Source organism: Amphiprion ocellaris, chromosome 15 (genome assembly GCF_022539595.1).
Source record: "Amphiprion ocellaris isolate individual 3 ecotype Okinawa chromosome 15, ASM2253959v1, whole genome shotgun sequence".
In the NCBI taxonomy this organism is placed as follows: domain Eukaryota; kingdom Metazoa; phylum Chordata; class Actinopteri; family Pomacentridae; genus Amphiprion; species Amphiprion ocellaris.
In genome coordinates, this window is record NC_072780.1 from 33098316 (window position 1) to 33113386 (window position 15071).

General features: G+C 38.8%; 1 protein-coding gene across 2 annotated transcripts; it reads right to left on the reverse strand.

Annotated features, from left to right (window-relative positions):
• Window positions 1-609: 609 nt before the first annotated feature.
• Window positions 610-3549, reverse strand: LOC111569152 (galanin receptor type 1-like). Of its 2 annotated transcripts, XM_023271136.3 has the most exons (3): window positions 2785-3547; window positions 2480-2545; window positions 610-1520 (listed from the first exon to the last, which is right to left on the reverse strand). In XM_023271136.3, exons 1-3 carry the CDS (start codon window positions 3436-3438, stop codon window positions 1167-1169), a joined length of 1074 nt encoding a protein of 357 aa, XP_023126904.1. In that variant the 5' UTR covers window positions 3439-3547; the 3' UTR covers window positions 610-1166. The 2 variants fall into 2 exon arrangements, with proteins under 2 accessions (XP_023126904.1, XP_035804494.1); XM_035948601.2 differs by lacking the exon at window positions 2480-2545 and having other exon boundaries at window positions 2785-3549.
• Between the last annotated feature and the right edge of the window lie 11522 nt (window positions 3550-15071).

Sequence of the window (15071 nt, forward strand, 5' to 3'; positions counted from 1 at the left end):
CAGGAGAACATGGAGACTACATGCAGAAAGATCCCAGGAAGGCCGGGACCAGAACCGGGGATCTTCTAGCTATAAGGCGACAGCGCTAACCACCGATCCACCATGCAGCCCATGATTGCTGAAATGTGTAACTCATAGTTTCAAAGGTTTATTCTACCAAAAAAAATATCACTTTCTGTCCAAATATTCATAGTTTTGAAGCTTTGTCCCAAACAAAATACTACTTTTTGTCCAATCACTTACTGTCAAAAGGGTTTATTCTACCCAAATAGTACTTCCTAACTAATGAGTTCTGGATAAAAAAGTTTGTTTCTCCAAAACTGTACATTTTACAAGGGGCTGCACAGTGGATTGGTGGTTGACACTGTCGCCTTACAGCTAAAAGATCTCAAGTTCGCATCCCGGTCTTCCTGGAGTCTTTCTGCATGGAGTTTCCATGTTGTACTGCTGAGTTTTCTCCAGGTTCTCCAGGTTCCTCCCACAGTCCAGAAACATGCTGAGGTTAACTGATGATTCTAAGTCGTCCGAAGGTGTGAATGTGAGTGTGACTGTTTGTGTCTATGTGTAGCCCTGTGATAGACTGTTACCTGTCCAGGTGAACCTTCCCCCTCAGTCAGCTGGGATAGACTCCGCCCCCCATGACCCTAATGACGATTAAGCGATGTACAGATAATGGATGGATGGATGTTTTGTCTCAACAGTGCCACCTAACACATTGGATTGCTGAAGTGTGGAACTTACAGTTTCAAAGGTTTATTCCATCAAAAAATACCACTTTCCATCCAAATATTCATAGTTTTGAAGCTTTGTTCCAAACAAAATACTACTTTTTGTCCAAACACCTGTTAAATACCTGAACAATACTTCCTAACCAATGAGTTCTGGATAAAAAGCTTCTTTCTCCAAAACTGCATTTTAAGATGCTAGCGCCCCGTTTTCTGCTGTCTGTCTCATATTTGCTGATATTTCTAATAATTATGTCGCGATCACATGTGCACATTTAAAAAATGACACTCAAATACAAAACTTAAACCAGGGAAACAAGCGGCTGTACCAAACAGTGGCCCAACGTGCTCCTTACAGGCTTTAAAAACCAAATACATCAGCCTCATATATCAACACTGAGCCTCAAACAGCATCAGTCAGGTTGGACTCTCCTCTTGGCATCAAAGCATTTTACTGATCTGAGAGTCATGAGCTTTATTTGTGACGCTGACGTTGGTGGACGGCAGCGTTTCCATCCGGCTCCGGAGGTCCCTGGTGTCGTTGAGCGGACAGTCGCTGGGCACCCGGCACCAGAAGACCTGCCGGTAGGAGTTCCTGAAGTTCTCGGACAGGAAGGCGTAGATGATGGGGTTGACGGAAGAGTTGCTGTAGGCCAAGCAGTGAGCCACCACCCTGAACACGAAGGAGGCCTGGTTCAGGGGGAACGAGCCGAACTCCACCCAGAGATGGACGATGTGGTGAGGCAGCCAGGACAGGCAGAAGACCACCACCACAGCCAGGACAGTCTGAGCTGTCTGAGGAGGAAACAGGAGGAGATGGAGGGTGTCAGGAGACCACACAGTGTATGACATCATGAAAAAATCTATAGTCTATCTATCTATCTATCTATCTATCTATCTATCTATCTATCTAGTTTGTTTGTTGCTTTTGTTTTTTCCTTTGTTTTTTCAAATTTGCGTATATTCTTTTTCTCAGTGATTTTACATATAATGTGTAATTTACCAAAATGGGCAACATTTTAAAAATAACAGTAAGTCGCTGTAAAAATCTGCAGTTCAAAATTGTTAAATACTGTTAAAAACTTTTGAAATAAAACTTTATTTTTGTTTTATTTTTTTTAAATACTGTTTTAAAGCAGTGCAAATGTTTTTAGCAAGGCTGTCTAAAAAAATTTAAAAAATAAATAGTGGAATATTTAAATTAATATTTAAACAAATAATAATAATAATAATTAGATTTTTAAATGATTCTAATACAGTTAAATAATGCATTACTGTAGACTAAAAAATACAGATTTGTTTACAATGTTTGCCTGTTTTTTAATATTAATATGTAGATCATCACTTTTATATGATTTTCATTAGATATTATCTAGGAACACATTTGTAATACAAAAAATATGTAAAAATCATATTCTATATAAAAAATGTAATTCTTAATATATCTATTTTTTAAAATGACAATTTTTTTGTTAATTAAATACAGTAAAAGTCTACTTTTGTGGTCAAATGTAAAAGAACAAATTACTAATTGTAAAAATACAGATTTCTGATGGGAACATTATTTACAGTTCTGACCTTTTCTTTTTGCAGTCAACATGTAAATTAGTATTTTTATGTGATTTTACGTGAGGTATTTTATGTGAGGTATCTGTTAATGCAGCCATGTGGATAAATCATTGAAAAAAACTGATTTTATACTAAATTTCCACGTAGAACTTGCAGGTAAACACAACAGAAACAGCTTCACTGACCTTCTTCTTGGACAGCTCTGACTTTTTGGAGATATTCTTCAGCTTTTTGTGCAGATGGTTTAAAACCTGCAACGCATAAAATCCATCATGAGGATGATTTGTAGCAAAATTTCAAACAGACCGAGCATTTTTCTGCAAACACACAAACCAGGGCAGCATTAGCACCTGACCTCGCCCTGAAAAGTCCCTTTTTTTGACTGTTTAAACGACGAAACGCGACTTTTACGCACGGCGCCTGAATCTAATCCAGCTGCGCGTAAATCTGTTCCGAACGCATCCATCGACTCCGCTTCACGCGCACCCACCTTTGCGTAGCACACGGAGATGAGCGCGAGCGGCAGCAGGTATCCGAACACGAAGGTGCACATCACGTAGACTTTCCTCTGCTGGTCCGGCCACACTTCCCAGCAGAACGTGCTGTTGTCCTCCCGCTCCACGATGCTCTGGTAGTGCGCCACGGGAGCCGCCATCACCAGCGACAGCAGCCAGATCAGCACCACCCCGAGCACGGCGTGCCTCCCCACCCGGATCGACGAGGACTTCCTGGCGTGGACGATGGCCACGTAGCGGTCCACGGACATCGCGGACAGGGTGAAGATACTGACCAGCATGGACACGGTGAAGAAGTAGTGCGTGAACTTGCAGATGAAGGCGCCGAACACCCAGGTGGGCAGCATGTAGATGGTGGACTGGAAGGGGACGCAGAAGAGCAGGTAGGACAGGTCCGCCACGCTCAGGTTCAGGATGAAGATGTTGGTGGTGCTCCTGGGCTGCGCCGCTTTGCTGCGCGCCAGAACCGTGATGACCAAAGTGTTGCCGAGCACGCCGAGCAAAAAGATGAGTCCGAATATGAGCAGAGAAATGAAGATATCCACCCCGACCCCCAGGATGAGTCTAGCCGGCAGCCTCCCCGTGTTGGTGTCCAGAGGCTGGCTTTGGTTTTCCACCTGCAGCTCCATGTTCGTCCTCTTACAGGAGAAAAGTCACATGTTGGTGTGAACGAATCTCAGCCTCAGGACGGTTGGATGAAGCTGCGCAGCGACGTCACCAAGCTGTGCGCAATGGATCCAACCAACACCTCCCCACTGTTTCAGCCAGTAAACGGGGAATAAAAATAAATCCTGTGGCGCAAACATTCATATTGATAAGTCAGTTCCACAAGGACTCTGCGTAATTTCATCAAAACAACCAAATAATCAATCATCGGCACTTTTACGCATTTGGACACGTTGACTGAAATAGAAAATATGATGGAATATGTTGCACAGTATCTACAAATATTCTCAAACACGCCATAAATGTGGTTTAAAAACAACAATATAACACTGAAAAAAAAATATCTTAAAACAAATTTCATCTGCATTTTGTTTCAGCAATTCAGTTTAATTTTACAGATTCTCCATGTTTGGTAATACTGCAGAAAATAACTAAGAAAATCACAGAAAAGATTTATGTAAAAGATGCAACTGCAACAAAATAAAGGTTATTAAGGTTCAGTTGTGATGTTTTTTTACTGTATTTAAATTTAAACATCATTTAAAGATATTTGTAGTTTTCTGAAAGGAAAATTATTTAAATCATGATGTGAAGCATGGTGGTGGCAGCATCATGATGTGAAGCATGGTGGTGGCAGCATCATGATGTGAAGCATGGTGGTGGCAGCATCATGATGTGAAGCATGGTGGTGGCAGCATCATGATGTGAAGCATGGAGGTGGCAGCATCATGATGTGAAGCATGGTGGTGGCAGCATCATGATGTGAAGCACGGTGGTGGCAGCATTATGATGTGAAGCACGGTGGTGGCAGCATCATGATGTGAAGCACGGTGGTGGCAGCATCATGATGTGTAGCATGGAGGTGGCAGCATCATGATGTGAAGCATGGTGGTGGCAGCATCATGATGTGAAGCATGGAGGTGGCAACATCATGATGTGAAGCACGGTGGTGGCAGCATCATGATGTGTAGCATGGTGGTGGCAGCATCATGATGTGAAGCATGGTGGTGGCAGCATCATGATGTGAAGCACGGTGGTGGCAGCATCATGATGTGAAGCGTGGTGGTGGCAGCATCATGTAGAAAAGCAACACAATATTCACATTTTACACATTGACATTATTTTGAGGAAAAACTGCATGTTGGGGACTGAAAATAATGACTAAAATCCCAATAAAAAGAGAGAACTTCCAGGTGCAGTGAATTCCTTTTAAAGGAACAGGAAGTCTAACATTTATTGTTTATTGTTTTAATTTCATACAACTGCCCCATTTACATTCAGATACATTCTTAATAGACATTTCTGACTGAAAATGTCCTTTAAATTCATGAACGTGCAGCTTTTAATTTGTCCTTTAATCATCCTGAAGAAGCATTTCTCTTTGAGAGGAGACGAACAGACCGATCATCTTCTGTTATTGATCTGTTCTCCTGCAGCTTCTTATCGTTGTTCCACCAATCAGCCATCTGGAAATGAGGACGGATGATGCAGATTCTCAGTAACCTGAGAGCTGCAGCTGATTTTATCTGCCTGTCCTCAGCTGGTTGAACACAACTGAGGCTGTTTTTGTTGCTTTTCTGCTGTTGGTTCCGTAGACGCTCCAAATCTGAGGACCGATGGTGGTGATGAAAATGAAGACAATCAAGTGTTTCGGCCTTTTCTCTACATTAATAACACTCGTATCACCTTTTCACGGTGGCGGTTATTGTACTTTTGGGAGCTTGGTGGTTGTTTGGTAATTGGTTTCTCAGATCGTGTCCTGAAGCAGCCTGAAGTTTCCATGGCGACTCTTTACTCCATCAGCCGAGATGTTATCCGTCGTTTCTATCACCCAGCAGCCAAGAAGAATGGTCACCTGTCAGCTCTAAAAACTCACATTTCTCCATCAGTCAGCAGCAAAATCAGTATTTTTACAAACATATAAATCCAATAATAAAATACCGTGCTGCCTGGGTGGTTTGGTTTCCATTTCACCAGTTTATTATGTGTGTAACGGGATAAATCTTTCCATCAGGGAGCTGTGGTTTCCTGTAAATAACCTTAACAGGCAGAATGAATGCATCTGCAGCCACATTTTAAAAACACAGAAAAGGACATTTTCCTCAGAGATGCTGTTTTCTGTTGGTGTGAATATAGAGAATTATTATTTCTGCCTTTTAAGAACTTAAAACCAAAATTTGTAACCAAATAAAACCCTTTATGTACAATACCAGTCAAAAGTGTCTTCTCGTTTAATGTTTTTTCTTTATTTTCATGACTATTTCTATTGTAGATTCTCACTGAAGGAATCAAACTATGAATGAACACATATGGAACTATGTAGGATACAAAACAGTGTGAAACAAGTCAGAACGTGTTTTATATTCTAGATTCTTTGCTTTGATTCCTGCTTTGAACACTCTTGGCATTCTCTGGATGAGCTTCATGAGGTAGTGAAGGAAGGAAGGAAGGAAGGAAGAGAGGAAGGAAGAGAGGAAGGAAGGAAGGAAGGATGGAACTGAGGAAGGAAGGAAGGAAGGGAGGGAGGAAAGAAGGAAAGAAGGAAGGAAGGATGGAAGGGAGGAAAGAAGGAAGGAAGGAAGGTTATAGTAGCATCATGATGTGTAGTATGGAGGTGGCAGCATCATGATGTGAAGCACGGTGGTGGCAGCATCATGATGTGAAGCACGGAGGTGGCAGCATCATGATGTGAAGCACGGTGGTGGCAGCATCATGATGTAAAGCATGGTAGTGGCAGCATCATGATGTGAAGCATGGTGGTGGCAGCATCATGATGTGAAGCACGGTGGTGGCAGCATCATGATGTGAAGCACGGAGGTGGCAGCATCATGATGTGAAGCATGGTGGTGGCAGCATCATGATGTGAAGCATGGTGGTGGCAGCATCATGATGTGAAGCATGGTGGTGGCAGCATCATGATGTGAAGCACGGTGGTGGCAGCATCATGATGTGAAGCATGGTGGTGGCAGCATCATGATGTGAAGCATGGTGGTGGCAGCATCATGATGTGAAGCATGGTGGTGGCAGCATCATGATGTGAAGCACGGAGGTGGCAGCATCATGATGTGAAGCACGGTGGTGGCAGCATCATGATGTGAAGCACGGAGGTGGCAGCATCATGATGTGAAGCACGGTGGTGGGCAGCATCATGATGTAAAGCACAGTGGTGTCAGCATCATGATGTGAAGCATGGTGGTGGAAGCATCATGATGTGAAGCATGGTGGTGGCAGCATCATGATGTGAAGCACGGTGGTGGCAGCATCATGATGTGAAGCATGGTGGTGGCAGCATCATGATGTGAAGCACGGAGGTGGCAGCATCATGATGTGAAGCACGGTGGTGGCAGCATCATGATGTGAAGCACGGTGGTGGCAGCATCATGATGTGAAGCACGGTGGTGGCAGCATCATGATGTGAAGCATGGAGGTGGCAGCATCATGATGTGAAGCATGGTGGTGGCAGCATCATGATGTGAAGCATGGTGGTGGCAGCATCATGATGTGAAGCATGGTGGTGGCAGCATCATGATGTGAAGCATGGTGGTGGCAGCATCATGATGAATTTGATGAGGTACATATGCCTACCAGATTTCATAGCTGTAGGTCCTGGTAGAGCCTGTTTGAAATTTTCCAGGTGGCGCTGTTGAGCTATTTTGGCTCACACCTGTGCAATTCCCGTAAATTATCACATTTTATGGTCCTGATGGCTGTGCAGAGTTTCATGTGTTTTCAAGTATTTTTAGGCCTTCAAAATTGTGATTCAAAAAATTGGGGGAAAAAATAAAAATAATCTCATCTTTGGTGCTCAGGTCCTAATAATAATTGTACTAATAAATTGACTGTTTTTATGCATTATCTCCTAATATCAATAAATCCACTATGGTGAAGATATTATAATAGAAATACATCACAAAAATAGCCTATTGTAAATGTTTCCCTTCCAAAAACCCTCCAAAAATTTTACAAGTCATATTTTAACTGTCTTATTAAGAGAAACTAGATCATGCAGCTTGTTTACTGTGTATTTAAGGCTGTTCTATTTTATGTAAAGGTTTTATCATTGAGTTTTTCTTCTCCAGAGATCTGCGGATAGATTGAGCGTCAAATTTTGCAAATGTTTGATTCTGTTTGTTTTAAATCATGAGTTGTGCCCAGAGAAGCCTTTAATCTGTCCCTAATAAAGCCATGGATCTTCCTCTGCTCTATCTCCTGGTGATTCTCTGATCTCATTCCTCCATCTCCCTGCTGTCATTTTCTTTTCATTGGAGTCGTGAACAGATAAGCTGCTTTGTGCTGCTGCTGCTCCCAGGTGGTGAAACCTTCAGCTCCAGGCCTGTTGTTACCAGGAGGAGACCACGGCAACAATCCATCCACCCCAGTCATTCAGAATGGACTCTCCTTCACCTGCTTCAGTAGCTGCCAGCCACAGGTTTCCATTTGTGTTTGACAGATGACGGTGTTTGTTTCTGTCTGTCCTCAGATAATGATGTTTGTTTACCCAGGAGATGCAGGAGGACAAAAATGTCACCAAAACTATGTCTGTCTAAATCCTCAGGGTCTGGAAGCCAAACTTTCTGAAAAAAAAGACTTTTTCTTTTATTACACACATTGTTTCCTCTCTGTGGACGCTGTAAGGAATAAATCAACCATCGTCCTTTGGAGAAAACAAGAAAATGGGCAAGTTTCCCAGGAACTGAGGTAGTAAATGAGGTATTATCAGAATCAGAAAGGCTTTATTGTCATTGTATGAGAATAAATTGAAAGTGCAGTCTATAAAGTGCACAAAAAACACATAGCAAGCACTGAGAGAGCGCAGTCCTCCTCCAAGGCTGCTCATTCCCCCATATGTCGGAAATGCAGCATTTGTTTATTAGTTATTGATGATCAGAAATCATGGCAACATAGGTCCTGATGTGTGTGCAAATTTTCATGCATTTTTGAGTATTTTTAGGGCCTCAAAAATGAGTTTCTTTCATCTGACAAAGAAAGTACAATAATACAATATCATATCTCAGCTCATCACATCTCATTATCATGTCATATCATATATCATGTCAGATTTTAAGAATTGAAAGAGAAGAACATTATACAGAACAGCAATAGAAGAATGTCAAAGTCCATTTTGTTGATATTTTTCCTCTCTTTTCCTCCAAGTTTGCATCGCCTCTTGTATGATATAATCAGTGACAAAGAGCTCGTGATGGTAATACTAATATTAGGATTTCTTCAAAAGTATAAAAGGTAACTTAAAAATTTAAATGGAATGATATCAAAAATATGTATTTTTATTAATATCTGGAATATGAAATGGTAAAAACTTTTCATTACAAAGATATTTCTAGAAAACGACCCACTGATGCATCTCAGGGTTAACCCTCCTGTTGTCTTCATTTACAGGCACCAAAAAATATTGTTTCCTTGTCTGAAAAAAAATTCAAAAAATCAGCAAAAAAATTCCCCAAATTTCTGAAAATTTGCAAAACCTTCAGGAAGAAAACTCCAATAATTCCTTAAAAGTTTCCCTTAAAAGTATTATTTTAAAAAAAAAATTTGGTAAGAAAATTCTTGTAAATATTTTCAAAAAATGAGTAAAAATCTCCCCAAAAAATCCTAAAAATATCTAAAGTGATTCCATATATATCAGTAAAACTTGTAATATTTTCTTTAAGAATATTCACATAAAAATCAACCAAAATCCAGCGAAATTCGCTGGATTTTGGTTTTAAAGAAACATTTTTTTGACATTTCTTTTTTTCCACCAAAAAATGTTCAAAGATTTCCCAGAAATGTTGAAAATGTGGACATCAGAAGTTTCACTGTGAAAATATTTTTTTCCCACATTTTCAAACTTTAAAACGGATCAATTTTGACCTGCAGGACAACATGAGGGTTAAATGAAACCTTCCTGAACAGAACAGTTCCTGACACCAGCAGCAGAGGGAGCTGTCAAGGTTTACCTCAACTTACTGCAGAGTGAAAAAGTCCGTCAGGGAAAACGTCTTTTCAAGCACAGATTAATGTTCAACCAACACAACCAGTTATTTAACCCACACTGAGGAGATCTGGGGGTTCTGATCTGATGTGAGGAACGTTTTACTGACCTGCTCTGGGTTTATCTGACCTTCGAGACCAAGAGTCTTTGTCAAGTGTAAAAATTTCATTTCATATGTGTAATATTTTGTCTTGTTTCATGTGTTTTGTCATTTGTCAATTTTTTTTGTTGCTTTTTAACTTTTTGCAATTTTTTTGTCTCTTTTTGTTTTGTTTCATGCTTTTTGTCTCATTTTTGTCATTTTATGTCTCATTTTTGTAATATTTTGTCTTGTTTTTGATGTTTTTTTGTCTTTTTTTATTTTATTTGTCCATTTTTGCTGCTTTCTAACATTTTGTCAATTTTATTTGTTTCTTTTTTATGTTTGGTGTCATTTGTATCATATTTTTGTCGCTTTGTTTTTTGTTTTTGTTGTTTTGTGTTTCCTTTTTGTCTCATTTGTATTTTTTTGTCTCATTTTTGTCATTTTGTGTTTTGATTTATACATCATTTTGCATATTGTTTGTCTTTTTTGTCTCGTTTGTGTCATTTATGTAATTTTTTCTTATTTTTGTCCATTTTTTGTTGATTTGTAATTTTTTTGTCAATTTTTTTGTCTATTTTTTGTTTTGTTTTGTGATGTTTGTCTCATTTTTGTCATTGTCTAATTTTTCTAATATTTTGTCTTGTTTTTGTTGTTTTTTTGTCTTTTTTTGTCTGACTTTTGTTGTTTTGATCATAAAATAAAATACTATATCATTCAGTTCCCGATACCTGTGACTAAATGTTTTGTTCCTTTGTAGACACATTTGTAGTAGGATCACCATCATGTGATCGTCAGCAAGCAGCTGACGTAGCATTCACTCGTTGTCATGGTTACAGTGATGTCATGCCGTTATCTGGAAATTATACAGAAATCTTTAACTAATCCGTGGATCCAGACTATAAGCTGCATCACTGCTAAAATCTAATCACTTGGTCCTTGTGTCATTTCTGACCTTCACTGAAAATTTCATCCAAATCTGTTGGTCTGTTTTTCAGTAAAGTTGCTAACATACAGACAGACAGACACCGATGATCAGGTAATCAGCAGGTAATGAAACTCTGAGTAGGTTAGCTGTGCAGCATCTCATTACCATGGAGATCTAGTCGGTTAAACATGTTTTTTTTTACCACAGAGCTCAGATTTAAGATTCTAGTAAACGTGTATGTGAGACTTTTAAAGACGTGTCCTCCACGTCCATCATCCACCCACCAGATCAGGAACTATTTCTGAGGGACATGTTTTTTTATTTCCTTCAGTAGACTTCCACAAACCTAGAGAATCCACTTTCAGAAGACCCTGAATGGTGTTTTTTCCTTTAATACGTCCTAGAGCTGCTTCTTCTCACCACTGACGCAGATGCAGATTACCGCCATTAACTCGGTCAGCGTGACGTGTTCATTTCCACACAGCTTGTTGAACATGCAAGACGCTGCAGGGAGCGAAGTATTAAAGAGAAACAGGAACACATTATTCTCAAACACACTGGTTTTAAACATCAACACAGAGAATCAGTGGTGAAGGTGACAGCGGAGCCTAAAATAAGAGCAGATGTACAGTAAATAATACAGGAAGATAACAACAGCCTGAAGTCAGCCTGGTTAGTTTACTTATCTAGTACTTAGGTTATTTAACTAGTTCTTAATTTATTTAACTGGTTCTTATTTTATTTTGTTAGTTCTTATTTTAGTTAACTAGTTCTTTGTTTAAGTAACTGCTACAGTAGCAGTAGTCACAGTCATAGTAGTAATAGTAGTAGCAGTCATAGTAGAAGTAGTCATAGTAGTAGTAGTCATAGTCATAGTAGTCGTAGTAGAATTAGTCGTAGTTGTCGTAGTAGAAGTTGTAGTCATTGTAGCAGTATTCATAGCATAAGTATTTGTAGTAGTTGTAGCAGAAGTAGTTGTAGTAGGAATAATTGTACTTGTAGTAGTAGTCGTAGTAGAAGTAGTAGTAGAAGGTGTAGTCATAGTAATAGTCATAGTACTTGCAATATAATAGTAATAGTAGCAGCAGTCACTGTAGCAGTCGCTGTACTAGTAGTCATAGTAGAAGTAGTCATAGTAGTAGTAGTAGTCATAGTCATAGTAGTCATAATAAAATTAGTTGTAGTAGAAGTAGTTGTAGTCATTGTTGGAGTAGTCATAGTAGAAGTAGTCGTAGTTGTCATAGTAGTAGTTGTAGTAGAAATAGTAGTAGTAGGTGTAGCAATAGTAGTTGTAATAGTAATAGTAGCAGCAGTCACTGTAGTAGTAGTCATAGTAGAAGTAGTCATAGTAGTAGTAGTCATAGTCATGCTAATCATAGTAGAAATAGTTGTAGTTGTCATAGAAGTAGTCGTCATATTAGTAGTAGCTGTAGTCGTCATAGTCGTAGTAGAAGCAGTTGAAGTAATTGTAGTCATAGTCATAGTAGTCATAATAGAATTAGTTGTAGTTGTTGTAGAAGTAGTTGTAGTAATAGTCATAGTAGAAGTAGTAATAGTACTCATAGGAGTAGTCATAGTAGAAGTAGTCGTAGTAGCAGTAGTAGTACTAGTCACAGTAGGTATACCCTGAGAACCAAATGAGACAGTTAAAACGTAACAGGACAATCAAAAGAGGAGGGAAACAGACAAATGGAGGAACTAGGAATTACAAATGACATCCTAACATGAATGTTTCTCTATCATAATTCAGTATTCAGAAAATGAAGATGAGTCATTTTAATGGTATATTTTTATGATATTTTGGTTTATTGTCTGCTGTTCTCTCTGTTTTAATATATAATTTTCAGATCTATTCAGTGGAAGAACCTTCTGAATGTGATTTCATCTAAAATAATGACGCCGTTCAGATGGCAGAAAGCTGCAGCTGTTAGAATGAATAAAACAGCAGGCGGCGGCTCTGAAACCATCTCAACACAAATCTGTTAAATCTGTTTTTGCCAAGTTGTATTATGATGGAAACAATGAGGCTGAAGTGTGTCTCGCTGTGCCAGCCTCATCAGAGAGTTCATATATTTTGCACTTTAAAAAACCTGGTGCAACATCTATTTTTCTATGTGCACCAGAATACATGCTGTTTCCTTAGTTTTATACTTATGTACAATCTGTGCAGTAATAGTACTCTTATTTCTGTTCATCAAAAAATCCTGCAACACCACTGACATGTGCAGTAATGATATTTTAGAACTAGTGCTTTTGTATATTTTGGTTTATTTTTTATTTTTATACTTCATTCCTTAAATGTTTGCACTATCTTTGCTGGGAGGAATAACATGCTACACTTTAAAGAACCTGCTGACTTTCTGCAGCCGTACATCCACAAAAACACCTGGAATTCCATCCATTTGTAGTGTTTCGTGCTTTTATTCCAGATATCCGAAGGTGTGGTGAAACTTCACATAAGCAGATAAACAATGTCATTTCTCTCCTGTTATTTACAGCGGCGGCTCTGAAATATCCTCCAGGCCTCGGTTTGAAACAAGAGAGCATGATATTGTTGTGATGCTGAACAAATGCTGGCTTTATGCTCGAGCTCGGAGCCGCAGCTTCTGCCAAATGTTGATGGAATCATTGGCTTCAAACCACCGGGACATTTGCATCGAGTTGTTTACCTGCCAAAGGAATCGCTGCGAGGAAGAAAGAAGCGAGTTTTAATTCTGATCCTGTTAGTTTGAACTAAAGGATCAGCGCCGTGCTTTCCAGTGTTAACTTTAAATTGTGGCTCTTTGTTCATCACAGACACAATCAGATGTTGTTTCTTTGAAAGCAGGAAGTGAAGAGGCTTCATTTGGCCTGACATCAGCCACTATGTTGTCATCTATAGGCATCAGATGGAGCTGAAGAGGTCATCCAGGGTGAGCCAACACACAACAGCACAAAAGACTCTTCACTCTGAGCAACATTTAATGCATCATGTACACATGAGACTGAATCTGGTCTGTTTTTTTACAATGATTTGCTCGCAGTGAAGGACCAGTTTGACTCATTTCTGATAGTCGACTGAAATCTCCTCTTCTACAGTTGAACTAAATTAAGTGTAAGTGGATGAAAGTCCTGCAGAGATTGTTGCAGGATTGCTGCTGTTAGAAAGCTGAAGCTGAATCGCTGCTGAAAAGCTCAAACCAAACAACATGACTGCTATTGCACAAAGGTGTCATTTTCAAACAAATGACAGATTTTTCCAAATAAGAATGGTGAAAATCTGGCAGCGAGTGTGTCAAAAAATATGTTACAAATGTCTCATCTTATCATAAGGTATCTTATCATATCTCATCGTATCTCAAGTGATAAGATGAGATACAATGAGATACGATACAGTGAGAAGAGACAAGATTAGGTATGATACAATGAGATGAGATATGATACAATATGATATGATAAGAGGACATAAGATGAAATACAAAGAGATACGGTGAGATTTGGTGAGATATGACATGACACGATACGATGAGATACGACATTACAAGACACCATATGATATGATAATTGAGATACAATGAGATGAGATACGGTATGATAAGATGAGACATGATACAGTACAATGAGATGGAATTAGATGTTATGAAATAAGATGTGATATAAAATGATACGACACGATAACATCAGATATGATGAAATACGATACAATACGATATGAGATACAATGAGATGAGCTATAATACGATAAACTGAGATGAACTGAGATACAATATGAGACGATACGACACCATGACATCTCGACTCATCATAGTGTATCTCATCTAACCGTATCTCACGTTATTGTGTCAAATCGTATCATAATGTATCATATCTTGTCTTATTTCATCTCATCTCATTCCATCTCCTCGTACTGGATCATATCTCATTTTATCATACCGTATCTCATCTCATCATATCTCATGTTGTCATGTCATGTTGTATCGTATCTTATCTTATTTCATCTCATCTCATCTGATCATATAGTATCATATCTCATCTCATACTGTATCATATTTAATCTTGTCTCACCATGTAATATGTCCTGTTATCATATCTCATCTTATGTCAGCTTATCGTGTTGTATCGTATCTCATCGTATCTCATCTTAAGTCATCTTATATCATGTCGTATCATACCTTATCTTATTATTAATCTCACTGCTATTGCACAAAGGTGTCATTTTCAAACAAATGGCAGATTTTTCTAAATAAGAATGGTGACAATCTGGCAGCGAGAGTTCCAAAAATTTTTGAAAGTTCCCCTGTTTAATACAAGGGAACTTTCAAAAATTGTAAAACTGTGAAAATAGCAGCAAATATCTGTGAAATACTTACATTTTTAGCTCATTAAAATACAGTAAAACAGTGAAATCTTATCACACTTTGTAAATATATACCAGAAAAGAGGTTTTTGATCTACATGATATTTGCAGCATGCTTTATTTTTTTGACAGTCAACATGTAAATAAATAACAACAACGACAGCAACTATATTTTAAATTACTGATTTTTGATGTGGACATTATGATCAGCTTTCTTCATTTTACAGTCTACATGTAAATTAATACTTTTTCCTGTGA